The 27,239-nt window shown below is 41.7% G+C and overlaps 1 protein-coding gene across 1 annotated transcript in view; it reads left to right on the top strand.

Annotated features, from left to right (window-relative positions):
- Window positions 1–26,923, top strand: part of rhbdl2 (rhomboid, veinlet-like 2 (Drosophila)) — a 51,287-nt gene extending 24,364 nt beyond the window's left edge. Inside the window, exons 3-8 of the mRNA XM_078423213.1 lie at window positions 1,368–1,516; window positions 2,437–2,549; window positions 7,164–7,264; window positions 16,529–16,589; window positions 18,186–18,247; window positions 22,537–26,923. Of these exons, the coding sequence (XP_078279339.1) occupies window positions 1,368–1,516; window positions 2,437–2,549; window positions 7,164–7,264; window positions 16,529–16,589; window positions 18,186–18,247; window positions 22,537–22,716 (666 nt within the window). The 3' untranslated portion in view covers window positions 22,717–26,923. The remainder of the gene's footprint in view (window positions 1–1,367; window positions 1,517–2,436; window positions 2,550–7,163; window positions 7,265–16,528; window positions 16,590–18,185; window positions 18,248–22,536) is intronic.
- The last annotated feature ends 316 nt before the right edge of the window (window positions 26,924–27,239 follow it).

A 27,239-nucleotide genomic window follows, 5' to 3' on the forward strand; every position in this document is an offset into this window, starting at 1 on the left:
AGGAGATCTTTGAACTACTCCTCCCAGTGTTGGTTACTACCTCATTCTCTTTGATAAACTGTCCTCCATTCTTGGGCATCAGCAGGATGATCCCTTGGATCTTTTTGGCCATTGATGCTCTTGATAATGTTGAAGAATCCAGTTTTGTCATATTTATCAGCTATTTGCCAGATGTCCTGTTCTTTCCACCCATCATGTGTTCTTTAGTGGACACATGTTTGTTAGACCAGTTTTCAGATGTCTCTTAAATCTATTTTTGTTATCCTTTTGTTATGTGGTGTCTAAGTTTTCTTGTGCTGCTGTTTACCAAGGCAAATAATAGGGAGAGCTTCTAATAAAGCATTATTTATTAAACATACCTAAGAGCAGTGCTGTTTTAGCAGTGTATCAAGGTCATCTCACCTTGTAAGTAGTGCTTGGAGGTGTACTCATATCAAAAGGCATGATGGTCTCCAGTCCCAGAATGCACAATGTTTATGTTTTCTTGGCTCTGGATCTCCTGATCATTATCATCAAACTAATCCTGATATTTTCAAGGTAGCGAAGCCAATAGTTTCTTCACTGGTGTGCATTACAATAGGCTTCAGAACAGAACACTGTGGGCATTCTGCAGCTCTTGTTGGCATTGTCAGATTGACTATAAGAAATTAGCTGAGTGAGGTTTTCTTTGTAACGTCTCTGAGTCTGAGTCCATTGATACTAATATTCTTGCTGTGTCATTTCTGTTGCTATCACTCTTCTGGGACCAGATTGTTGCAGCTGACTAGATTAGGCAATGGACCATCCAGCAGTTGTTGGCACCTGTCAAGGTGTGGAGGATGCAGGTATGCTTGTGGTCTCTTGCTTGGATGACAAAATAATTTATCTGCCACTGCCTGGACCTTGGTGTTGCTAGGAAACGCTGCACCTTTTTCTTTGATGAAACAAGGTGTTGATTATTTCATGTGTTCCAAGAATGGCATCAGGAGAAGGACCATTGGAGCAGCGTTTCCCACTCCTTCCCTGCCATATATGCTTTCCCACATGCGGGAATCCTGGCATTGAAGTCATTTTTGGAGAACTGTCTCCATTTGGAGCTTAGATCAGGGATTGCTCAAGGTCACAAGTGTTGGTTCTCACCGTCTGTGGATTCTAATCACATTGTTAACCAAAGTGTGCTGGATCTGTGACAGAGGCAATCATCCATGCCACAAGAGTGATTTGTTACATAACATGATTCAACAGCTAATTTCTGACCAAGCATACATTTTCTGTTTTTTTATGAATACTGAAGAGTACAGCAACAGTCATCTGTGGGGCTTTGTTATTTACTTTGGGAGAATGTTTGTATCCATTTTCCATTGTGAAATTCTCATTTTATTTTTCAGCTGGCTGTTTTTATTTATTATGCAGTCTGGATGCCTCAGAAACAGTGGATTACCCTCGAAACAGGAACTTTGGATAGTCCATTCATTTATAAGCCTGAGAAGAGGAATGAAGCCTGGAGATTTATTTCATACATGCTGGTTCATGCTGGGTAAGAGTTTATCTAATAAAGTTTGTTTTCCTGCAAAGATATTAATGTGCAGAAGATCAATGGTTGTAATGTTGCCTTCAATTACACAATTCTGGGTTATAATCATAGTTGAAGGTTGTTTATATTGAAAATAAATAGGGTGTGGCTATAATTTTTCAAATATTTGTATTGCCTGTGTGTACTGACACATAAAGTCAGTGACTGTGAGAAGAGGTTCAATTATTACTTAAAATTGTTGGCCTGCTATTAGTTTTATTATTAGGTTTCCACAAATGGGAGACTACCAAATCATGTGTGAAACAGTTCAACTGTGGACGGCACAGTGGCACAGCTAACACAGCTGCAGCCTTACAGCGCCAGAGTCCCAGGTGCAATCCTGACCTTGAATGCTGTTTGTGTGGAGTTTGCATGTTCTTCCGTCCTCTAGGTGTTCGGGTTTCCTCCCACATTCCAAATGTGGGTCTGTAGATTAATGGGTCTATGTAAATTGGCCCTAGTGTAGGGAATGGATGCGAAAGTGGTGTGACATAGAGGTTGCGTGAATGGGTGAACGATGGTTGGTGTGGACTCAGTGGGCTGAAGAGCCTGTTTCCATGCCCTGTCTTTTAGTTCAATTCAAAAACCATAATCCTTGAGTTTGTCTGAGTGGTTTCCAGATTGCGCTTTTGTTGTAAAAACGCACATGGGTATTGTGTACAAGAATCTGGCTGGTTTTATACAATAGGATTTAAAATTGAATTGAAACATTAACATTGTAAACAATGTTACAACTTCAACAGTGATGAGCTTTGAAAAGTTTGTTTTTATCATTTAGACCTTGAGGAATGAATGTTGTGACAGGCCAGAAGAGAGGATTTATGTAGATGGCTCAGGAGAATTATCACTATGAATAACCGCTTTGCTTCTTTTTATATCTGTAGTGTCCAGCACTTGATAGGGAACCTTCTCATGCAGCTTATTCTGGGAATCCCCCTGGAGTTGGTTCACAAAGGCCACCGGGTTGGCCTAGTGTACATCGCGGGTGTGATTGCAGGTGAGTTACTCTTCTTGTGTTTCTCATGACAAGCAGCTCGCCATATAGCCCATCAACTTATTGAGAGCAATCTCACTAATACCGCACTCCCACATTTCCCTGCAGCCGTATTCTCTTGCATATGTCCAGCAACTGATGGACTGAATGGCCTAATTCTACTCCTGTCACTTATGACCATATGACCTTCTAACTCCCCCAGATTCCCCTGAAACCATCTGCACTAGGAGCAATTTACAGCAGCTAGCAAATCGTTGTACGTGGGAGGAAGCTGGAGCACTTGGGGAAACCCACAAGGTCACAGGCAGCACCGGAGACCAAGACTAAACTCGGCATGCTAGACTAGTTCACTAGTTCACTACCATGTCGCTTTGTAAACTGGTACACATTATACATTTGCAATTGAGGAATATGTTGCTTCAAAAAGGGAAAGGAAAAAAACCGACAGGTAGCAAAGTCTGGAGTCATCATATCTGTGCTCACATGTTGGTTCATGTTGTAAGTAGCATTTTGAATCATATTTTGTAATATTTCCTTCTGCAAAACTGCTCCACACACCACTGTTCCTGACTTTCTTAGGGCTACAACACTTGGAAGAACTAGTTTTACAGCATAACTATCCTGAATTATCCAAGCTGCTATTTGCTGTGCATGTTACAACTTCAAAGGTTCTCGTTTTTAATTAATTTTCTTTAAAAAAAAGAAAAGTCCCAAGGCAAAAAGTTCAGCTGAACATTGCCTTCCCTCTGAGCAAACTTCTAACTGTGCTTCTGATCTGGTGTCTGATGTGTATGCATGCGGGTGCACATTTATGCAGAGGTCCCACTGGTCGGCACACCAGAAATTACAATTACTCCTGAAAATCTATTGGAGTATTTGCTGGCAACTTTGCTGGCAAGATTGGATGCATGGGTATCTCGAAGCCCCATAGCTTGATATGGACCACACAGATGATGGTCTTTAGTTTCTTCATCCCAGGTGGTAACATCAGAAAAGCGTGCTGCAGTATTGGGGAGGTGATTGAGGCTCTCGATTCAAGGAGAAGATTTATGTTGTTGTTGTTTGGAGAGCAAAAGGCATCACATGCACAACTGTTGGTAGAGCAACTCACTAAGAGTCCAGGCTTCCAGTTGTCGTGGGAATAATTGAATGTCCCACATCACCATGAGTACTCCCATCATCTCCAACGTGCCAATGATGATGGATTCTCTGGTGACTCTTTCCCCTACTGTCAAGACATCAAACGACTTCTCCCTCGTTGTGCTGTTGCTGTAACCACCAATTCTGTGGCACTATGCCTTGCGAGAGAAGGGGATGTGCAGTAACATGTGCTGTGCAATTTTCCGCGTGATGTACTTGCTGATGTTTAGCATAGCATGCAAGCTGTGTGTAGAGCTCAGAGAAGCGAAACGTGCATTAGAGTGGATGGGTTATAAGAGAACTTGTTCCAGGCGATGACTGACAAACTGTTGGTAAGTGAATGATGTACGCTTGTTTCCTTGCATACTACGTGACTAGTAGGAGAGGATGTTGAAGATGTCTCATTGACATTGACTCCTCATGTGATAGCTTTAAACATCTTCTGACATTATTTCCAACATCCTTGGAACTGTACTCCAAATGTTCTCCTTGATTACTGTCTCCTCCCATTGCCAATTGGCTATGTGCTTTGACTTCCCCTTTATAATAGTGGGGAAACGGCTTTAATCCCTTCCTGTTCATCTGCCATTACCTTGGGAGCTGCTGCTGAGAATCAGGTTTCATACTCCCTGGCTTTGCTCTGCCAGTTCCTGCAAAACACTATTCCACCAGGAAGCCACCAAGGACTTCCCCTTTAAGAACTCCTGTCCTGATTTTAATTATTTTTGGCCAGCTTGCAACGATTACAGCCACTCCTAAACAATTAACCCATACTGTAATAACAAGACTGTTTTATTATCACTGACTGGTCATTACTAACCTGGTAGTGAGGCTCTGGAATTAATATGTGTGCTTATTAGTTGAAATGGGTGCAAGTTTGATCCTAGATCCCATTTTCCAGCAGCACCCAAATATTCTCCCTTGTTGTTTTTATAGAAAGAACAATTTAAATGTTCAATGATATTCTTGGGAAATGTAATCTAGAATTACATGGGATTGAGTTGAGGGGGATGCGGGAGAGAGCATCAGAAACCTCAATAACATCCATCCTTCGGCAATTCATGGATAAGCAACATTCACATCACACAAGTACAAGCAAAAGATGTTGTCAACACAAAAGAGAGAATCTGCTATTACCTAACCCCCTGCAATCAACAGTCAGAGAATAATAATTGACAAGAATCGCATCTGAACTTGCTAGATAATGAAGAGGCTGCAGGGGGATTTGAAAGTCTGAAGACAAGGCAGTACTTGTGGAAGGGTGCTGCAGTGAGGGTGGTGTACACCATGGAATCCATGTGCCCTGGGGGTGACCAGCCACACCTTCATTTTAGCTGCGATTTTCTTTCTCATCTTGCTGGTAAACAGGATATTCATCCTGGAGGATCTTAAAGGATATCTCACCGCACTTCTTCCTTCCTTCTGTCCCTTGTTCTGCTTCTACTAAAACTCAGAGCCTTTTGCATCTGTGCACTTTTGATGTAGTTGGATCATGCCATGCTGTAACTTGGGTGAAGTGGAGGAGTAAATCCCACCAATAAAATGTTAATGAATTGCCCCGATCTAAATTGTTCTTTCTAACATGTACCAGAATGTTGTGTGCGTTTATTAGTCACTGTCACTACATTTCCACTCCCATCACACCCTCCACCCCCACCACTGAGTCTGTGCAGATGTCAAACCCCTCCAAGGGACACAGCGAGACAGTGGTTAAGTTTCTGGACGAGCAGACAGATTTTTGGACCATTGACCCAGAGGCACAAATTCAATTCCCATGAGAATTGGGGAATTTAAATTGAACTAATTAAATAAAAATGGAATTAAACCAAAGTCTCAGAAACATTAAGCCTGGAACCACTGGATTGTTGTCAAAATCTATCGGGTTCACAGATGTCCTTCAGGAAGAGATATCCATCATGCTCTCCAGCCAATGTGACTCCAGACCCGCCAATGTAACCAACCAGCATCTGTTGGTTTACATTTTCTTGGTTTTCAACATACACAGGATGTTCATTCTATGTTTGGTCCACAATGTCTATGCCAAAAATGATGCCAGGGTAAACTAATCTCCTCTTCCTTTACGTGGTCTATATTTCTCCATTCCCTATTTATCCATGTGCCTATTTAAAAGCCCCTTAAATGCCACCATGAAATCTGCCTTCACCACCACTCCTGGCAGTGGATTCCAGACAACCACACTCTCTGTGAAAAAAAAACTTGCCCCACATATCTTCTTTACATTTTGCCCTTCTTACCTTAAATCTATGCCCTCTTGTCTTTGACATTTCCAACCTGGGAGAAAGGTTCTGACCGTCTACCCTACATATACCTCTCTTAATTTCATATACTTCTATCAGGACTCACCTCACCATCTGTCGCTCCAGAGAAAAACAGTCCAGGGTTGTCCAACTTCTCCTCATGGCTAATACCCTCTAATCCAGGTAGCATTCTAGTGAACCTCTTCTGCAAATTCAGTGCCCCAATCGATGAAGGAAAACGTCCCCTTAACCTTTTTGATCTCTCTGTTTACTTGTGTGACCACTTTCAGGGAGTGATGGACTCGGACACCAAGATCCCTCAGTATATCAGTGCTGTTAAGGGTCTTGCCATTAATTGTATACTTTCTCCTTACATTTGACCTCCCAATGTGCAAAAACATCACACTTGCTCGGATTAAACTCCATCTGACATTTTCTGCCCATTTCTGCAGCTGAACTTTATTCGACTGTATACTTTGGCAGCCTTCCACTACCCACCAATTTCCGGTGAAGTCTGCAAATTTACTAACTAATCTTTACTGCTTGTTTTGCTGAGGAACAATTGGAAAGGGGTAATAAATGACTGTGTTGGCAGCAATATTTGTAATATGTGATTGAATAAATAAAGAGAGTGTGCACATTGCTATAATGGTCTAATCCTGCACGCTGGTGCAAACCCTGCCAGAGAGATTGTATGAGAAATTAGAACTGCATTAGAATAACATGCAACCACAAGCTAATCGGAACCATAGTTTCCAACTGGGTCTTGTGCTTCTGCTTTGAGAATCTATTTGTGGTACATTACATCATGTTGATCCAGATGCAATCCAGAGAGGAACTAAATAACTTTGTCAAGAAGTAATTTAGGCTTGTATATGATATATCTAAAACTGTGGTGAATGACCCTTTTTGCTTTTAACTAGGATCTTATCCAGTTGAACAGAATATTCTATTATGAATGGAACATGAAAGCAAAGCAACTCTGAATGTCTTCTAAAATACTAACAATCAATTATTGAAATTCAAAGACCGAGTGGGGCTTAGAGAATGTTTTTTCTTTGCAGATATTGCAACTGTCCATTTTAATATGTATAATTTCATTGACACCTTAAAAGAAAAAAGATTGTTCTTGATGAACATTGAATTAAAATATACAGCACGACCAATTGGGCATCCTGCAGTTGGACAGGGGAAGTTATTCTTTGGGTTTTTTTTGCAGGCTCATTGGCGAGCTCAATATTTGACCCCATGCTCAGTCTGGTTGGAGCATCAGGTGGAGGCTATGCTCTGATGGGAGGCTACTTCATGAATGTTGTAGTGGTAAGTAGTTGGAATTAATTAACGTTTGTTTGTTAATATATTGTGGGCTGAGTGTGTGTTGCGCTTCATCGAGCAAATGGTTTGACTTTTAAACAAAAGCTTAAATAAAGTAAATTTTACTTTATGTGGCTGTGTGTCTTGTTGCTTTTCACTTAGTATGGCTGTATGGTAACTCAAATTGCACTGTACCTTAATTGGTACATGTGACAATAAATTGATCTTGAAATCTCTTGAAATCTTGAAATTACCGCTGACAAATTCCTTCTAGAGTCTTTTCCCTGTTATTTCATCTTTTCTTAACTACCTGTCTGTTCCATAAAATACTTTTTTTGTGGTTGAAGGATAAATAATATGTAAATATCAACAAAGGTGCAAAGGAGACATAAGGAACTGTAGATGTTGGTTTACAAAACAAAGACACAAAATGCTGGAGTAACTCAACAGGTCAGGCACAATCTTTGGAGTACATGGACAGGTGTTGTTGCAGGTTGGGACTCTGCTTCAGATAAACCTGCAATGGATTTGAGTGCATTTTAAAGTATATCTGTCATCTGGACCTAAGGCATTGTTATTTGAAAAATCATTACACAATCATTACACAATTAGGTTCTTGCTCCCCCTCCCCCCATTCGTAACAAGGACAGAATCCCCTTGTCCTCACCTTCCACCCCATCAGCCAGCGTATCCAACAAATCATCCGCCAACATTTCCGTCACCTCCAACGGGACCCCACTACTGGCCACATATTCCCATCTCCTCCCCTTTCTGCATTTTGCAGAGACCGTTCCCTCCGTAACTCCCTGGTCCACTCGTCCCTTCCTACCCAAACCACTCCCTCCCCGGGCACTTTCCCCTGCAACCGCAGGAGATGCAACACCTGTCCCTTTACCTCCCCCTTCAACTCCATCCAAGGACCCAAACAGTCTTTCCAGGTGAGACAGAGGTTCACCTGCACCTCCTCCAACCTCATCTATTGTATCCACTGTTCTAGATGTCAATTAATCTACATCGGCGAGACCAAACACAAGCTCAGCGATCGTTTCGCTCAACACCTTTGCTCAGTCCGCCTTAACCAACCTGATCTCCCAGTGGCTGAGCACTTCAACTCCCCCTCCCACTCCCAGTCTGACCTTTCTGTCATGGACCTCCTCCAGTGCCATAGTGAGGCCCACCGGAAATTGGAGGAACAGCACCTCATATTTCGCTTGGGCAACTTGCAGCCCAACGGTATGAACATTGACTTCTCCAACTTTAGATAGTTCCTCTGTCTCTCTCTTCCCCCCCCCTTCCCCCCCCCACCCCTACTTCATGTCCACACACTCAGAATGTTAAACATCTTGATTAAAACTCCAACCAGTCCTTTGTTCCAACAAGTGATCTGCTAATTCTGCGGAAGCCTGCCTTGAACCAGAGGATTAGGAAGTTATAGTTAGAGCCACCACTATTTTCTCCCTCAATTCTCTTAAGGGGTGAAATACATTTTAACTGGACCTGGCAATTAATTAACTCTTAAAGCTTCTAGGTCCTCATACTTCAGTTCACACTTTTATCTGCAGTTTTCACTCTTTCTCTTTCACTCCAATGTCCTCTTTGTTATTTTATTGTGTAAGTAGACATGTTATTCACTCAGTAGCAAACCGACGGTGAGAATTATATAGGAAGGAACTGCAAATGCTGGTTTACACCGAAAATAGACACAAAACGCTGGAGTAACATAGCGGGACAGGCAGCGTCGCTGGGGAGAAGGAATGGGTGATGTTTTGAGTCGAGACCTTTCATCAGAATCTGTGCTTATCTTTGGTTACAATTGTTAATAGATTGCTGTAGAAAGTTGCTGGTTGAGATTTTGTGCAACAAAAAAAAGTTGACAGGTACATCTGTTTACACCACAAGACGTATGGAGCTCACTATCTATGTTCCCTTAACTTTGTTCCATGTTCTATTGCAAGGATTTTTTTTACAATTAAGTTTTGATATGCAGCATGGAAACAGGTCTTTCAGTCCTCCAAGTCCAAGCCAATCATTGATCACCCGTTCACACTTATTGTGTTGAGATGCAGCTGGTGCTATGTCTTCCAACGCCAATCACTCCAAAGAATGCCCATATGTAATGATAAATGAAAAGGCATTTTGTATTTTGTAAAATCGAGTGGAAGCTCTTGCTGTTGTACAATATGATCATTCTGCTGCACGCATAGAAATCCACTGTAACAATTTGCGGCAGGGCTGAAGAATTCATGAATTTATTAGCCGTGCCACAAGTGAGTACTGTGGGTTTTAAGCATGTGACAGAATGATCACATTTTAACAACAGCTATTTTTGTTTCTTAAAGTCCTGACTTTCCATAACCTACTTGACTGGAACATTAGTTGAATGGCTGGGTGGAAATTGAATATCAGACTCAGACCCTCCCTGGACATGTTAGATGGACACAAAAGCTTTGGTATCAAGAGATTCCTCCATGAAGTACAGGAATTTCCCAATGTTCTTCTTCACTCGTTTTTTTCCGATGAATTCTCATTCAAAATGTTTATCTTCCTGTTTTACAAATCATTATTCACTTTTCCAGAATTTTTCTTTGCTTTGTTGTTATTTGTTTCAAATAAATTTGGATCAGAATTCATAGCTTTTAAACTGTACTTTTGAGTTCCAGTCTCTTTACCTTAGTGTAAAGCTAAGCTAAAGTATAACATCTTTGGTGTTATGCTTTAAAGTGCAACACTTTAAAGCATAGAGCGTTTGAAACCATTACCAGTTTTCTCTTTGCCATTTATACAAAATCAAAGTAAAAGAATGACCAGAATGCTGTGAGATGATTGAAAACTGACTTGGTCTCAGAGGTGAAAGTCAGCAATTGCATTCCAGTTCATGACATTCTTCAGAGCTGGTCAATTTATTCTGTGGCTGTAAAGGATGGGATTTGTGGATGGGATTTGTGGATAATAACCTTAAACATAAGTGAGATCTTCCTGATCACCTGCCTTTCCCTTTTTTAATGTTTTCCTCCCTCTCTCAAATGAATCTATGGGCTCTGACTGGACTTTACTGTAAGTGGGGTAGGGGTGGATAGATACATTTGTACATTCTACATTAGATTTTTTGGAATAATTAAATTTGTATTATTGTTTTTTTCTTAAAGCTGTTAATTTATCTTTTCATATATCAAATTGCACATTTATAAGGCTAACAGGAATCATAGTAAATCATTTCTAAATGTAGATAAGCAGGCCTATGTTCATTCTGACATTAGATGGATTTAGGGTATCATTGAACTAAAATTAAGAGAATGAATTTTTGTGCTTTTACAGATATTATGGATGTGACGTTGAGCCATTTCCCCTATAGTACCATGAATCAGCATGCCTTTCATGCAGTCACTGAGTGAACTTGTAATGCAGCTGTAAAGAAAGAAGAATATAGTTCCTTTATTGTCATTGTAACATGAGCCATGTACAACGAAATTGTAAAATGTCAGCCAGTCAGTGCACCATTCAAACATTTCTAAAAGCTAACGATACATACAAGGTAAAATATTTTAAAAAAGATAAACAACTAAAATAAATATCATGAAAATAGCACGCATAAACACCCAACCCTACATCCTTCTGTCGATTTCACAGTCTCTTATTATGTATCGCCCCTGCGTTCCTTGGCGGCTACATTTAGTGCCTTTATAGCAGTGGGGTAAAAACTATTTTTAAGTCTGTTTGTCCTTGTCCTTGTAGATCTGTACCGTCTGCCTGACGGTAACAGTTCAAACAGGGAGTGTCCGGGGTGGGAAATGTCCTTTATAATACTCTGGGATTTTTTGATGCAGCGGGAACTGTGTAAGTCCTCCAAGGTAAGTAGAGGGCAGCCGACAATCCTCTGGGCGTTGTCAATGGCCCTCTGGAGCGCTTTCCTCTGAGCCGCTGTGCAGCTGGTGTACCATACGCATACACAGTATGTTAGGATGCTCTCAATGTAGCACCGATAAAAGGACAACAGCAGTCTCTGAGTGATGTTATTCTTCCTGAGCACCCTCAGGAAGTGCAGTCTCTGCTGGACCTTTTTCAGCAGCGCAGAGGTGTTCACGCTCCACGTCAGGTCCTCCTCAATATGGATTCCCAGGAAGCGGAAATCCGCCACCCTCTCCACACAGTCCCCTCTGATAGTTAATGGTACCATGTCCGTTTTATTCTTTCTGAAGTCTATTATTATTTCCTTTGTCTTTAAGGTGTTGAGGAGCAGGTTATTTTCTCCACACCACACTGTCAGCTGCTCCACCTCATCCCGGTAGGCGTACTCGTCCCCCCCGGTGATGAGTCCCACCACCGTAGTGTCATCCGCAAATTTGACAATGGTGTTGCTGTGGTGGGCGGGGGTGCAGTCATGTGTATAGATGGTGTAGAGCAGGGGGCTCAGCACGCAGCCCTGTGGAGAGCCGGTACTGAGGCTGAGGGCCGTGGATGTGTGATGGCCCACTCTGACTCTCTGGCTGCGAGCTGACAGGAAGCTATTTATCCACATGCAGGTGGAGTGTGGAAGTCCCAAGTCCCCCAGTTTGTCCACCAGTTTATGGGGAAGGATGGTATTAAAGGCAGAGCTGTAGTCCACAAAGAGCATCCGCACGTAGCTCCCCGGCTGCTCCAGGTGGAACAGTGCAGCATGGAGGGCTGTGGCTATAGCGTCCTCTGTGGATCTATTCGCTCTGTACGCAAACTGGTGGGGGTCAAAGCTTCGGGGCAGGAGTGATGTGATATGACCCCGGACCAGTTTTTCAAAACACTTCATCACCACTGGTGTGAGTGCGACTGGCCGGTAGTCGTTGAGGCTGGAAATGTGGGGTTTTTTGGGCAAGGGGACTATGATTGCGGACTTCAGACAGGATGGAACAGTGGACTGGGCCAGAGACTGGTTGAAAATCCTCGTACAGACTCCAGCCAGCTGGTCAGCGCAGTCCTTCAGCACGCGTCCAGAGACGCCGTCGGGTCCAGTAGCCTTCCTTGGATTGATGGCCCGCAGCGTGCGCCTCACCTCATGCTCCTCTATCTTGAGGGTTAGGCTGCTGTGGACCATGTGGTGTGATATGGCTGTCTCGGGTGGCTCCACTTCAAAGCGAGCAAAGAAGAGGTTCAGCTCCTCTGCCAACGAGGCGTCACCTTCAGCAGCTCCAAGGTTGGTCTTATAGTTGGTTAGATACTGGATCCCCTGCCACACCTGCCTGCTGTTGTTACTGTCCAGGTGGTCCTCTATCTTCCTCCTGTAGTCTAATTTGGCCTCTCTGATGCCTCTCTTCAGGTTAGCTCGGGCCATGCTGTATAAAGCCCTATCGCCAGACCTAAAAGCAGTGTTCCTCTCTTTTAACAGCCGCTGGACCTCCCGGGTCATCCAGGGCTTCTGGTTGGGGTAGACCCGGATGCGTTTGTCCACTGTGACAGTGTCCATGCAGTTTTTAATGTAACATAGTACACTGTCTGTGAACACCTCCAGGTCCCGGTGTTCAAACACATCCCAGTTGGTCCTGTCGAAGCAGTCCTGCAGCTGCTGAGATGCACCATCAGGCCAAGTTGTGATGGTCTTTGTGATGGTAGGAGCGGTTTTCCTGAGGGGGGCATATGCAGGAATTAAAAACAGGGACATATGGTCCGACTGACCCAGGTGTGGTAGTTGTCTAGCCCTGTAGCCCAGCTTGATGTTGGAGTAGACCTTGTCCAGTGTGTTAGCTCCTCTTGTAGCACATTTAACATGCTGATAGAATTTGGGGAGCATTTTCTTCAAGTCCGCGTGGTTAAAGTCCCCTGCTATGATGTGAACACCGTCAGGATATATGCTCTGTTGACTGCTAGTGCTACCATACAAATATCCGATAGCCGAGTTAGCATTAGCATCCGGTGGTATGTACACAGCAGTTATCATGACAACAGTAAACTCTCTAGGGAGATAAATGGGCCTGCATTTAACAGTCACATACTCCAGGTCCGGGGAGCAGTGACTGTCTACAGTCACTGTGTTTGTACACCAGGTGTTGTTCACGTACACACAGAGCCCTCCACCTCTGCTCTTACCAGAGTCTCTTGTCCTGTCATGACGCTGTGCTGTGTAGCCTGCTAGCTCGATAGCAGAGTCCGGAATGAAAGAATGAAGCCAGGTCTCCGTGATCAACAGGATACAGCTGTCCTTCACGGCGTTGTTAGCTGCAGTCTGCAGCCTAAGTTGATCAAAACAAGCAACAGAATATTTAATAGCATAGTGACTACTGTAAATGATCACACAATAAAATAAAAACAGAATACCAGAAGCACAGCAAAGAGAGAAAGGATTTGTTAGCATTTATGGCATTCTACTCTCAATTAGAACTGAAAAATGAAAGTACATTTTATTAAAATCACGTGCTAGTAACCAGCCGTAGGGGTTTTTTGAAAGTTAATTAAAACAATCTCCATTGAATTTCTAAATGAGAATCAGTCATTAGGCATGTGTCATGATTAAGAACAATAAAGTTTTTGTTAAGCTTCTGACCACGTGAAGGAAAATTCACTTTTCTCTTGGGTTGGACACACACTTTCTGGGTTTCCTCTGATAACCTGCGTGCTACTATCAAGTTTGGAACTTTTTTATATAGTCCTTTCATAGAGTTAGCTATTATCCACAAATTCCAGGAAGAAGATTTCGAAACAGTGGATATTTATTTTGTGTGGATTTGCTCGATTGAGCTTCCATTGTTCTCCTTTGACCTAAAGCCCATTTTCTCCTTTGCTTAAAGCCCATTTAACTTCTTTCATTCTGAATCCTTTATACTTTTATTTATCAAAAATGTACTTGGCTCGGGAGTTCAATTATATGGACTACTGTTGCAAACACAGAGCAATACATTTTACATCTCAGCTGCAGAAAATTGAAGCCACTTTTTAATCTACACTGTCCATCCAACGTGGGTCATGTCGAATATCATTTAAGATATGAAAGAGGCATAGCTCCATTGGGATGCTTTAACTGAATGGTTTTATGCCAATGCTGACTTACAATATTATTTCAATTGCAGAAATAACTGAAATCTGCTAAAGATACATGTAGTATAAGAAAATAACTGCAGATGCTGGTACAAATTGATTTATTCACAAAATGCTGGAGTAACTCAGCAGGTCAGGCAGCATCTCGGGAGAGAAGGAATGGGTGACGTTTCGGGTCGAGACCCTTCTTCAGACTGATGTCGGGGGTGGGACAAAGGAAGGATATAAGTGGAGACAGGAAGATAGAGGGAGATCTGGGAAGGAGGAGGGGAAGGGAGGGACAGAAGAGCTATCTGAAGTTGGAGAAGTCGACGTTCATACCACCGGGCTGCAAACTGCCCAGGCGAAATATGAGGTGCTCTTCCTCCAATTTCCGGCGGGCCTCACTATGGCACTGGAGGAGGCCCATGACAGAGAGGTCAGACTGGGAATGGGAGGGGGAGTTAAAGTGCTGGGCCACCGGGAGATCAGTTGCGTTAATGCGGACCGAGCGCAGGTGTTCAGTGAAGCGATCGCCGAGCCTGCGCTTGGTTTCGCCGATATAAATAAGTTGACATCAAGAGCAGCGGATGCAATAGATGAGGTTGGAGGAGGTGCAGGTGAACCTCTGTCTCACCTGGAAAGACTCCCGAGATGCTGCCTGACCTGCTGAGTTACTCCAGCATTTTGTGAATAAAAAGATACATGTAGGTTGGCCAAAAACCCACAAAATTCAACAAAAACTGTAAATGCAAAACATATTAAGAGAGCATTTCCTTTCAACTGAGGATGAAAGAGTTTTGACAGGAAATGCATCATGGAAACCGTTTCCCCTACAGTAACAGACTGTTGAACCACAATTTGACAGCAGGTTTACACTCCTACACACATAATATGTCCTCCAGCTCGTGATAGTATAACAATACAATTTAATGAATGTAAACACAATCTATCATTTGCTAAGATATTCAATTAATCAACCACACTTGCAAAAAACAATGGCAAGTTGCTGCTTATTGATTAATTACTTGGATTTTGCAGTGAAGGATTACTTGGATTTTGCAGGCAGAGTTTAGAGGTACAGCAGGGAAACAGGCCTTTAGGCCCACCGAGTCCACGCCGACTATCGATTACCCATTCTCACTAGTTCTATGTTATCCTACCTTCTCATCCACTCCCTACATACCAGGGGCAATTTACAGAGGCCAATTAATTTACAAAAACCCACGCATCTTTGGGATGTGGGAGGAAACCGGAGTACCTGGAGAAAACTCACGCAGTCACAGAGAGAACATGCAAACTCCACACAGAACAGCACCTGAGGCCAGGATCGAACCAGGTCTCTGGCGCTGTGAGGCAGCATCTCTGTATATGAAGAAAGACTGGATAGACTCGGCTTGTACTCGCTGGAATTTAGAAGATTGAGGGGGGATCTTATAGAAACGTACAAAATTCTTAAGGGGTTGGACAGGCTAGATGCAGGAAGATTGTTCCCGATGTTGGGGAAGTCCAGAACAAGGGGTCACAGTTTAAGGATAAGGGGGAAGTCTTTTAGGACCGAGATGAGAAAGTTTTTTTTCACACAGAGAGTGGTAAATCTGTTGAATTCTCTGCCACAGAAGGTAGTTGAGGCCTGTTCATTGGCTATATTTAAGAGGGAGTTAGATGTGGCCCTTGTGGCTAAAGGGATCAGAGGGTATGGAGGAAGGCAGGTACGGGATACTGAGTTGGATGATCAGCCATGATCATATTGAATGGCGGTGCAGGCTCGAAGGGCCGAATGGCCTACTCCTACTCCTGCACCTATTTTCTATGTTTCTATGTTTCTGCCAGCTGTGTCACTATACTGCGCTAAGACTGTCACTTATTAAATGCTGGGAAGCGGCTACCAAACAAGAAGTTCAAGATTTGTTGACGGAGAATAACTTCTGCGCTTACGTACATCATGAGGCAATTGAGCAGTAATGAGATGCAACAGATCATGATATTTGCCAGTAGAGTGGGAGAAAAATCTGATGCAAAAGCAGCATCTCTACCCACATCAGCTGCAAAAGCAAACATTCCGTACATTCCTCTAGTAGGAAAACTCTTTAAGCATTAGCTTATTACGAAATATACTGACTCTTACAGCCATACAAACATAATAGTTTTATTTATCAGTTAATGACTATGCCACAACACGGGGTAAAGACATTTTGATGCTAATTTTGAGCAGTATATTATTTCTAAAAAGAAAGTCTATCTCATGATTAAAAAGACCCATAAAGTTATGATGAATCTATTTGTTTTCAGAATTTTAAACAAATGTTGCCCGTCTTTGGTGTTTTCCGATTGGCCTTTATTTTGATAATAGGTAAGTGTTCTTAATTTTATTTATTGTTGTGTTCAAATATTATGGTATGCCCAGATATCACCATAGTCTCTGAGACCCACCCATCCAGCATATCCCAGTCAGATGTAGCTGTCAGCTGCCATATTGTGAGAAAATATCATGCAGAAGTTCCTATGTGGCATTAAGCACTGCTAGAGACTTGTGTGGGAGAGAATTATTTCATAACCTATCATTTGTGGAATATTAGGTGAGGTGGCCTTTGTCAGAGGCAGGATCGAGGCTTGAGTGATTCACCTCGTGATGCCCAAATCATTTTCTCCAATCTGGTAGGCAGCCTCTTTCATTCACACACAAACAGCTGCAGTTCAGAAAAGACTCATCAATAAGTGCTGGATTTATCAGCAACACCCATTTGGAGTGCTTCCAAAAGAAATGGACGGTGGACATTGGGTCAAGAAATTCCTTCATGTTGTGCCAGAGGACTGACAATATAAAGCCTGACAGTGTTAGGGTTGAATACTTGCAGACATTGTTCCAGGTTTGCCACAAGTAGACCTCCTATTATTGCAGCTTTCGCTAGTTACGCTCAAGCAAAAGTGTTCATTGTTGCATGGATCTCTGGTTATGAAATATTTTGTGTTATTTACTGTTAATAATAATAATAATAACACATTTATTTTACATAGCGCTTTTCAAGATACTCAAAGACGCTTTACAGAGCAAACAAGACATAAAAACAAACAAACAAACAAAAGATTTGTCCTGACGGAGAAGCGGCGAACAAACAGGGCCAGCGTCCTCTCACGTCAGGGTCCGGCAGAAAACAATAAAGACCACAAGACACACAATTACAATTTAACACAAACAACCATCACAGTGATTGCTCCAGGCACACCCTCACTGTGATGGAAGGCAAAGAAAAGTCTTATCTCCTCCTCATTCTTCTCCCGTGGTCAGGCAGTCAAACTGCTGCCTCGAGGCGATCGAGGCTCCCGACTTTTGAAGCCCCCGCCGGGCGATGGAAAGTCCCAGGCCGAGCCGAGCAGGCCGATGAAGGTCCTAAGCCCCCACCGGGCAATGGAAAGTGCCGCGGCCGAGCCACGCAGGGCGATGAAGGTCCTGCGAGCGGGTCGATCGAACCTCGCGCTTCGGGGCGGTCGAAGCTGCTACGGCTGGAGCTCCCGAAAGCCGGTCGCCAGCCAGGGACCTGTGAGCTCCCGATGTTGCGGTCTGCAGGGCCCACGGCCGAAGCCTCCGAGATGGTAAGTCCAGGCCCTGCGACCGGAGTCTTCAAGGTCGATCCCAGCTGGAGGCCGCCGACTCCACAGTGTTAGGCCGTAGCGCGAACGGAGATACGACACGATAAAGGTCGCATCTCCGTTGAGGAGGAGATTAGAAAAAAAGGTTTCCCTCATCCCCCCATCACCCCCCACATATACAGAGCTAAAAATAAATCAAAACATACATTTAAACGATAACAAAGACAAAAAAAGACAGAGAGACTGCCGGTGAGCCGCAGCTGCAGGGCGCAGCCACGCCCCCTGTTGTTATTTGACTATATTTTCTTGCTATTCAGTATTATGTAGCAACTTAATGACATGTATTTATTTATTTCAGTGGGCACTGATGTGGGCTTTGCCCTGTACAGAAGGTTTTTTGTTGAAGGATATGCTCTCCGTGTAAGTATTACAGAGGTTAATTAAAACCACTTGATTGTGCTCAACATTTAATGGCTTACCCCGAGGCTTAAACCAAATATTTGCCAAGCAGCAAACAAAATAGTGATTGGTAATGTTGTATAATAATTGTGAATTAATGATCACATTTTTACATCTGAATCAGAGATTGCTGGTTCAAGTCCTGGTGTTGAAAATTGTAACACAATCTAGGCTAAAACAAGACCACCCTTCAGATGAAACACTGAAGAAAAGGCCCTTCTGTCCTGTCAAAGACAAGCTATAGATGGCATCCACCTGTTGATAATCAGAAGGGTCAATTGTTCTGATCCACATAAATCACTCAATCGTCGTCAATAAAAGACGTTATCTGGTCATTTGTCATATTGCACTTTGTGGGCTCTTGCTGTATGCAGATTGTGCAATGACAAAGCCTCTTGTCATTCAACCACACCTGTTTCTCTACCTCCTCCCTCGCCTCCATCCAGGGACCCCAGCAGTCCTTCCAAGTGAGACAGAGGTACACATGCACCTCATCTAATGTCATCTATTGCATCCGGTGTTCCCAATGTGGCCTGTACATCATTGAGACCAAGCGTAGACTTGCCGTCTATTTCACTGAACACTTGCACTCGGTCCACCAAGTTCTACTTGTTGCTAACCATTTTAACACCCCTTCCCATTCCCGAGCTGACCTTTCTGTCCTGGGCCTCCTCCGTTGCTAGAGTGAGGTCACAAGCAAACTGGAGGAACAGGACCTCATATTCTGCTTGGGCAGCTTGCATCCCAATGCTATGAATGTTGAATTCTCCAATTTTAAGTAACCTCTGACTAACTTCTTCCCCCCTCCCCCACCTCTTCCCCCACCTCCCACTTTGCCCCCCACCTTCCCACTCCCCTTGGGCCCCACCTGTATTTCCACCTATTTCTCGTCTCTCCCCTCCCCCCCCCCCTGCCCCCCACAATCACTGAAGAAGGGTCCTGACCCACAACCTATCCATGTTCTCCAGAGATACTGTCTGACCTGCTGAGTAACTTCAGCAGTTTGTGTCCTTTTGTTTCTACAACAACTTTTCCAGTATGAGGGAAAATCCCGAACCAGTATATAGGGATATTGTATTCCATTCTTGCCTCATACCTCCTGTCCAATATATTTTTCCAATTTTTGATAAGAGCTAGCATCGGGATTTTAAAAAACATTACTTCTTTTTTCTTTAAAAAAAACACTTTCATGCTGCTCGCGTCTTTGTTAAAACAACGAAGCTGAGGTAATAAAGCACGGTCATGGTCATCGATTCCTTTCTTCCTCATGTGTTTTTCCATTTTCCTCTTAATCTTCCTGTTCACCTCAGCTGCTCCCTACGGGAATGAGTTTTGCAATGCCACCACTTTCTAAATTTAGATGTTTTACCAGAATTTGCTGTTGTGTTTCAGGTGAAATTATTTGATTCTTAGTCCTGTTTTAATGTTCATTCGTATGTCACATGTGCTGATAGTTTTCTGTCATAGAGAAAAAGGAGGTGTAGCTTAAAACGTGTGTTGATAGGTGTAGTGTTACGGTTAGGATACCAACTGTGATGGGTGGTTGGATGGGTGGAGGGGTATTGTTGAGGGGGATTTCACACAGTGGATGGTGGTCAGATAGGTGTAAGAAAGAACTGCAGATGTTGGTTTAATTCGATGGTAGACACAAAATGCTGGTGTAACTCAGCAGGCCATTCCTTCTCTCCAGAGATGCTGACTGTCTCGCTGAGCGCTGAGTTACCAGCATTTTGTATCTACCTTGTGGTCAAATAGGTGTTGAGGTAATGACAGAGGGACGTTACACACAGTGATGGATGCTCAGATGGGTGTAGAGGTAAAGTGAAGGGATTAGATAGTGGACCAGGGAGCCAGGTTTGGCAGATTGGGATCTTTAGGTACATGGAGGGGGGAGGGACATAAGAATGTTCACCTTCCAAGGGGGTCATGTTTCTGAACCTTACTCCTGAGCAGCATTTAAACATCGGATCCACAGGTGTCACCAATAGGACCTGTAACTGACCTCTAATGTGAAGAAAATTCTCAGCGGTATGCTAAATCATGTCTTGCTCTGTTGTCTCTCTAATGTCTACAAGCCTGTAAATCCTTAGCATCAGTTTACCATATATGAACTCCAGTACTTCTGTTACCTGCTGTCTGATTAGTAGAGATGTTATAAACTGATCTCACCAAGTGCACTGGTATAAGCCTTCTTCAGCGATTTTAAGCTGGGCATGCCATGTGAAGAATACTTTAGGGTCATTTTGGCATTTGCATGATTTTTGCTTATTTTAAAATATTTAATGGGTGATGATGCCATCTGTTTTACATTATCGGACACTCAAAACTACTCACAAGGTCAGTGTGAACTCATAGAATCTCCTAGTTTCCCAAGCTGACATTAGTCCTGGAGCTTATAGACACTGTGACAAACAACAAAAGCTTTGACAATATCTAATTGTCAGGATCAGATGGGTTTCTGCAAGATTCATGACTTCAAATGTTAAGAACAAATGTATGTTAGTAATTTGATAGTTGGCTTTACTTGCTTGGAAATATTATGAAACTGAGTATTTCTGAAGTCTAATAATGCATCTATATACTTTCATTAACTCTTCGCCTTCTTCAACCTTTTCCTGCCATTGGTGAGATAGTTCAATATTGTTTCTGGCTTTCCTTTCTTGCTGCTGTTGCTGCACACTGCTGAGAGCTGCTTTAACCCCCTGCTTTGGCAACTTAAGCAACAGATACCTGCAGAAGGTAAGAAAAGCGCTCAAAGTATAAATTGTATGAAAGGACTCGATGCATTTATGCCACATAGTGGTTCACTGAAGCTCTAATCCTATCCAATAGGTTCCTGGAACGACTGTATCATAAGGTTTTTTTTGTATTTTCTTCCAGGTTGCAGGTATTAATCCAATCATAGATTATTTTGGTAGATAACAGACATCAACTTTTTGAAGTATCAATAATTAATCCACATTAACTTTGCCTGGCAACACACCAAAGAGTTTACCTGAAATCACAATCCCAGTTATTTCTGATTATCCTTGGTTGTCTAAAATATGTTGAAATTGGGGCTCAGAGAGTCTCTTCATTCTTTCTTTTGGAAGCTGCGTCTCCATTAGTTTTACCTCTCCACCATTAGTTTTATCTCTCCACCGTTTTCTATGCTGGCCTATTATTAAAGACATTTCAAAACCCTCTGCTGCAGCATCCAAATAAATTTCTCTGAGAAGCTTCGGATCCTTATGCTGTTTCTGTATGGAAGGGTTCCTGGTTGAGACCAACCTGGTCCTCATTTTATGCCTCAGGTGTGAGCTATTGCACCGGATATCTATCAGCAGAGACAGTGGTTGATTTTTGATATGGAGACCGGCTCAGGACATCCATTAGCACTTAGCTTAGATCACTTGGCAGAAAGTGGAAGACAAATTTGTCTTTACGGTGTCATATTATAATAGCTACATGTATCACTGATCAATTAGAAAGTCTTGCTTGTTTCCACAAAAATTAAAAAAACAGGATTAAGTTTTGTCCCATAAGTAACTGTACAATAATATCAAAATAAGACACAAAGTGTCAGAGTAACTCAGCAGGTCAGGCAACATCTTTAGAGAACATGGATAAGTGACGTTTCGAATCGGGACCCTTCTTCAGACTGAAGAAGGGTTCCGATCCGAAATGTCACCTATCCATGGTCTCCAGAGATGTTGCCTGACCCACTGAGTTACTCCAGCACTTTGTGTCTTTTTTTGTAAATCAGTATCTGCGGTTCTTTGTTTCTACATTTTGGAGAATTATATCAGTCTGGAACAGCCATGTGACAATCTCAACAGGTTTGAATAGAATATAAATGTAAATTAATTTCTTATGAATAATTACATCATTGGTGGGGATTAGGGAGAGGTGCGTTCTCATTAAGGGTTATATTTTCCCAGTGCTGAGGCTATTTTGGAGATGGAGCGAAATCCAAACAGATGGAGCGAAATTTAGCACAAGGTTTCTATGGCAATCGTTCTTCTTAAACCATTCACAAACTCCATGTGAAAATAACCTGAAAATAGATGAACAAATTAGGTTATTTTGCTGAATGAATATAACGGTCAGACTGTCAACTGATCTAAGTGCTGAACTCGAACGATTGTTTTGAAGGAATTAAAGTGAGTCCAGAAACTGTTAGTCTGTAATTATCTTTTCTTCGCCGCAGTGAGAATGTAAAGAACTACTTTGATCCCTTGTTCTAATATTAGGTTTCTTACTTCCTACAGGTGTCCTTTGTGGCTCACATTGCAGGTGGTTTAGCTGGAATGACAATTGGCTATGTGGTTTTCAGCTGCTATGACCAGAAACTCTTGAAGGATCCCAGATTTTGGGCTTCGATTTTGGCCTATGTTGCCTGTGTCGTGTTTGCCATCATATTCAACATCTTCCTGTCTCCTGCTTCTTAAGCAATGAGGGGAGAGGAGTAATATGTTCTTACAGTTCCTTTAAAATATACAGTAACACTGACTGTTTATTAACAACAAGAATACAGAGAAGCTCTGTTGGAACAATCATTTTGTGTGACACTGCACAAGACCAGTGAGTTAATATTAATCCTTGTCATGAGCATAATTTGTTATAATTTTTGTTGCTCACCTTATTGTGTAATAGAGAAAGAAGAACATATGAAAAGCGAAGCTGTTCCTGGATAATTTTATGGTGCTGAATTTAGAGTTTAGCTTTTTTTGTATTAGGAAGAACAACTGTTACTGGTTTTTCTGAAATTGCAACTAGCGTACTAAAATAATCACAATTTTGAAGCAACAAATTGAATTCTGCACCTGCAGTGGCTTGTTGGAATTATCTGCATATGTATATAGAATTTGGCTACATTCAGATTCAGAAACTTAAGTCTCATTTTCAGTACAACAGGATCTTTAAACCTTTGTTACAGAACTTCCCAAACCATCATTGTCCTAGCCACTTTCCTTGTTTCTCTACAAATTGTTTTTGAATTTATTACAGTACATATTTTGTCCTTTCTATATCTAAGTTTTGCTCACTATTATATTACTTTAACTGGATAATCTCTTGTAAGACTGCAGTGGTGTAGTTGTCAGCCATTGCTTCTATGACATCTTCCTCAGAGCCCCTGGCATCAGCCTCTGTCCTCATGGTATCAGCAGTTCTTTTGGGTGAAGAATGAGTGGGTTAACATGTGATGAACATTTGACGGCACTGGGCCTATACTCGCTGGAGTTTAGAAGGATGAGGGGGGACCTCATTGAAACTTACCGATTAGTGAAAAGCTTGGATAGAGTGGATGTGGAGAGGATGTTTCTACTAGTCGGAGAGTCTAGGACTAGCGGTCACAGCCTCAGAATTAAAGAACATTCCTTTGGAAAGGAGATGAAGAAGAATTTCTTTAGTCAGAGGGTGGTGAATCTGTGGAATTTTTTGCCACAGAAGGCTGTGGAGGCCAAGCAAGTAGATATTTTTAAGGCAGAGATAGATAGATTCTTTATTAGTATGGGTGTCAAGGGTTATGGGGAGAAGGCCGGAGAATGGGGTTAGGAGGGAGAGATGATCAGCCATGATTGAATGGTGGAGTAAACTTGATGGACCGAATGGCCTAATTCTGCTCCTATCACTTATAACCCTATAACCTTAAGATAGATTTATGACAGTGAGGTGCCATTTTACTTTGATTTCCATCTTCATAGAGGTATTTTGTGTTCCTATATAAGTTGAATGGTGTGGTTGGGAGATACATCCATGCTGCTAGGTAACGTAAGGTGACACATGAGAAGTATAAACAATTTAGGATATATTATCCTTTTTAACCAGGTGATTTTGTCTCAACATTGGCATTAACTTATTTTAAATAATGAGGCTATTACTGATGTTAAAATAATGCCAAACAAAAGGTCTAGGCTCATGGTCTTATTTGTTGTGATTCATTTTGATTTTGGACTGGTACTAGAATGAACAAAGCAAAGAAGGATATGGAATTAATCCAGGCAAGTGGCATTAGTATAGATCAGCATGGTGGTGGGCTGAAAGACCCGACAATTCTATTTTGGATTATACTGGTACATATGGACAGCATGACTGTCACTGAAAAACAAAGAACATCTGGAATGGAAGTAAAAACTCGGCCACATGGCCCCTTGTGCCTGCTCTGCTTTTCATTAAGTCCATCCTTGCTGTTATCCTAACTTTAACTTCATTTTCTTGCCTGAATCCCATAACCTTTAATTTCCATGTTATTCAAAAGTTTGTTATATTGCCCAAGAAACCCTTACTCTTTTTTCTTCCAATGCATTCATGATTAATGGTTCTTTTGAGTATTGGTCTTACATATAAGATTGTTAAAGCTACATGGAAATCATATTTTAAGACAATAATGTTTTTGAGTCCATCTTATTGGAAATTTAAAAGTGGCAGAATCTGCTCGAAAATACACAGTGAATGCAAAAGTACTCTGATCTTAAAAGTGTGATATGAATACTGTGGTGAGAAGGTAAATGCATGCTGCAGATTAGTGTTACCTGCTCTTGAAACCCAGCACTAACTGTGTGTTTACAGCATGGTGGAGGACATTGTTCTGCAGTTACTATACTACTGGAATTATTGTAGATTAGAAATTGCTTACAGCTTTTCTGAATCAAAGATCATTGTAGGTCTGAATAAAAGACCTAATGTCAGTTTTGACAGCCAATAATAGTGCTTATTAAATTTATGATTAGATTAGTGAATATAGATTTATTTACTTTGTTTCGTACTGTATTGTATTGTACAGGAAAATTTTACTAATTTTTTAACAGGTAATTTTCACTAATTTTACTAATTGCTTTTCTGCCATGTACCTTTTGTCATTTGAAAGCGTTAATCAGGAATTTAGGTACATGCTTCCTGATTTTGTCTGTTAATTTTAATGGATGGAAAATGATGGACATGCACTCTTTAATTCAGGAGATGGGTTTCAGTTGAGGAAAAGCCATATCAGGTATGTAGATTTATAAAATAATCCTTGTTTACAATAAGGCCGACACCTTCACAGCGATGTTATAGGATGTGTGTCAATTGTAGATTGTAGGACCTAGACATTTGAGGCATATTTGGCATTATATTGTGAATAGTATTTTGAAATTAACTTAACAGTGGTTCTTCAAAGATCACCAACTTTTTTTTCAAAATAACGTGTGATTAGACTGAGGATTTTTTGCTTCTGCAATTTGAGATTTAGAATCTTGAATTGTTTAAGATGAAAGACATGTGTTCTGAAAATGGGAGACATTGAGTCCTAGATTTCTATTAGTCTACATGTCACATTGCATGTGTATGAGGTGTTGGAAATATTAAAATCATTATCTTTACTGATGCACTGGTAACTTGTGGTTTAATAACTCCGGGATACAATAGGTCAATTGCTTGTTTAATAAGAGCTTGTGTTCTTATAGCAGTGAAGAAGTGGGGTTTTTTGTTTTAGAAAACATAGACAGAGAAAACATAGAAAATGCAGGTTTTTATAGATGAGGGGAATTATGAACCACTGACACTCACTGAATGTCTGTGCTGGAATGACAGATACCAAACAAATTGAAGATGCTCTTCTGACAGGATGGCCTACAACCGCCTTTGTTTCATTGTTTGGACAGCAAGAAATACCATGCAGTCTCTTATTTATGTTTACCCTTACTACACATCATTTACAATCAGTACAGTGATGATCCAACCTCCTGCGCTCAGTGATGCTGGAGAATGGGTTAAGAACACCTAGGTGTTAGGGGGTAAAGGAAATTACAACATTTAACAATTGGTGTAAAGGAAGAGTTGACTTGCTTCCCCAGATAGAGCACGCCCATACTTCACTATTGCAAAGGCCGATTTATAAATACATTGTTTTTATTCATTTTTGTGAAAGAACGTTTTTTTACATTAACATTTAATACTTAAATTAACTCAACATACAATTGTATAGAAAAATCTGTCATTTTTTCATATCTGTTGAGAAGTTGTTGAATGTGTATTTACAGTTTTCATGACTTTAACAATTAAATGCTTTGAAGATGTGTTCACAGTGACGATACTGTCTGCAGGTTAGCCGGATGGCTTGTATTTTAGCTCCAGTACAGTTTCCCCAAACGTATCTGTGCTCTGCACAACCGCGGGGCTACATTTGTCGCACCGTCCAGCTCCATTCATCATGTGTGGTTTTGTTTTATATGTCAGAATGAACTGGACCACTCTTTTAGTGTCTGACTGATTAGTTTGTTCTATTCCTGCCTCTTCTCGATGCATGGGCAGAAGTGTGGGTCTCTGATTTACAGCCGGTTCCTTGACCCATTGAAGGAATGCATTCCTGGCAAACATGGTATTAAGCACCATTTTGTAAATCAAAAAGTCGGAGTGAAATGCCTCATGGGCATCCCAGTGCACTATTCCTGCACTATTTATTAGAGTGAAAAATATTTCCAAATACATGAGGCACTTGTTCCAAAATTTGGGCTTAAGTTTGTAAATTATGTATTTGTAATGTGGGAAATGACTGGTGTAAAATTATTCTGATGCGAATTATGACTGTTACCAAATGAAAAATAAACATTTAGAAAATTCATTTGCCTGTATATATTTTGATTGTGAAAAGTATAATGAATTAAAGTGGACCTGTGCTCCTTCACTGATGCATGAGTAGTGTATTTTGTTGCACAAACTTTAACTTACTCTAAATACCTCTTGGAGTTGTCTCGATTCTCTAGTAGAATTTTCCTTTCATTGCAATGTATTCTCTTAAAAGTTTTATTACCTTTTGCATTGTTAAAAACTAAATTCAGGTAAATGCAGAGTCAAGGTTTATTGTTAGAAAACACTAGACCAAGTGAACCCGTTGGGCCCAAACCTCTCCTGCATTGGTGCAGCACCCTCTCCTCCCCCACTCCTCCTCCCCTCTCCCAACTTCCCTCCCCCCCCCTCCCCTCCCCCTCAC

This window comes from Rhinoraja longicauda, chromosome 27 (assembly GCF_053455715.1).
Source record: "Rhinoraja longicauda isolate Sanriku21f chromosome 27, sRhiLon1.1, whole genome shotgun sequence".
Taxonomy (NCBI): Eukaryota; Metazoa; Chordata; class Chondrichthyes; order Rajiformes; family Arhynchobatidae; genus Rhinoraja; species Rhinoraja longicauda.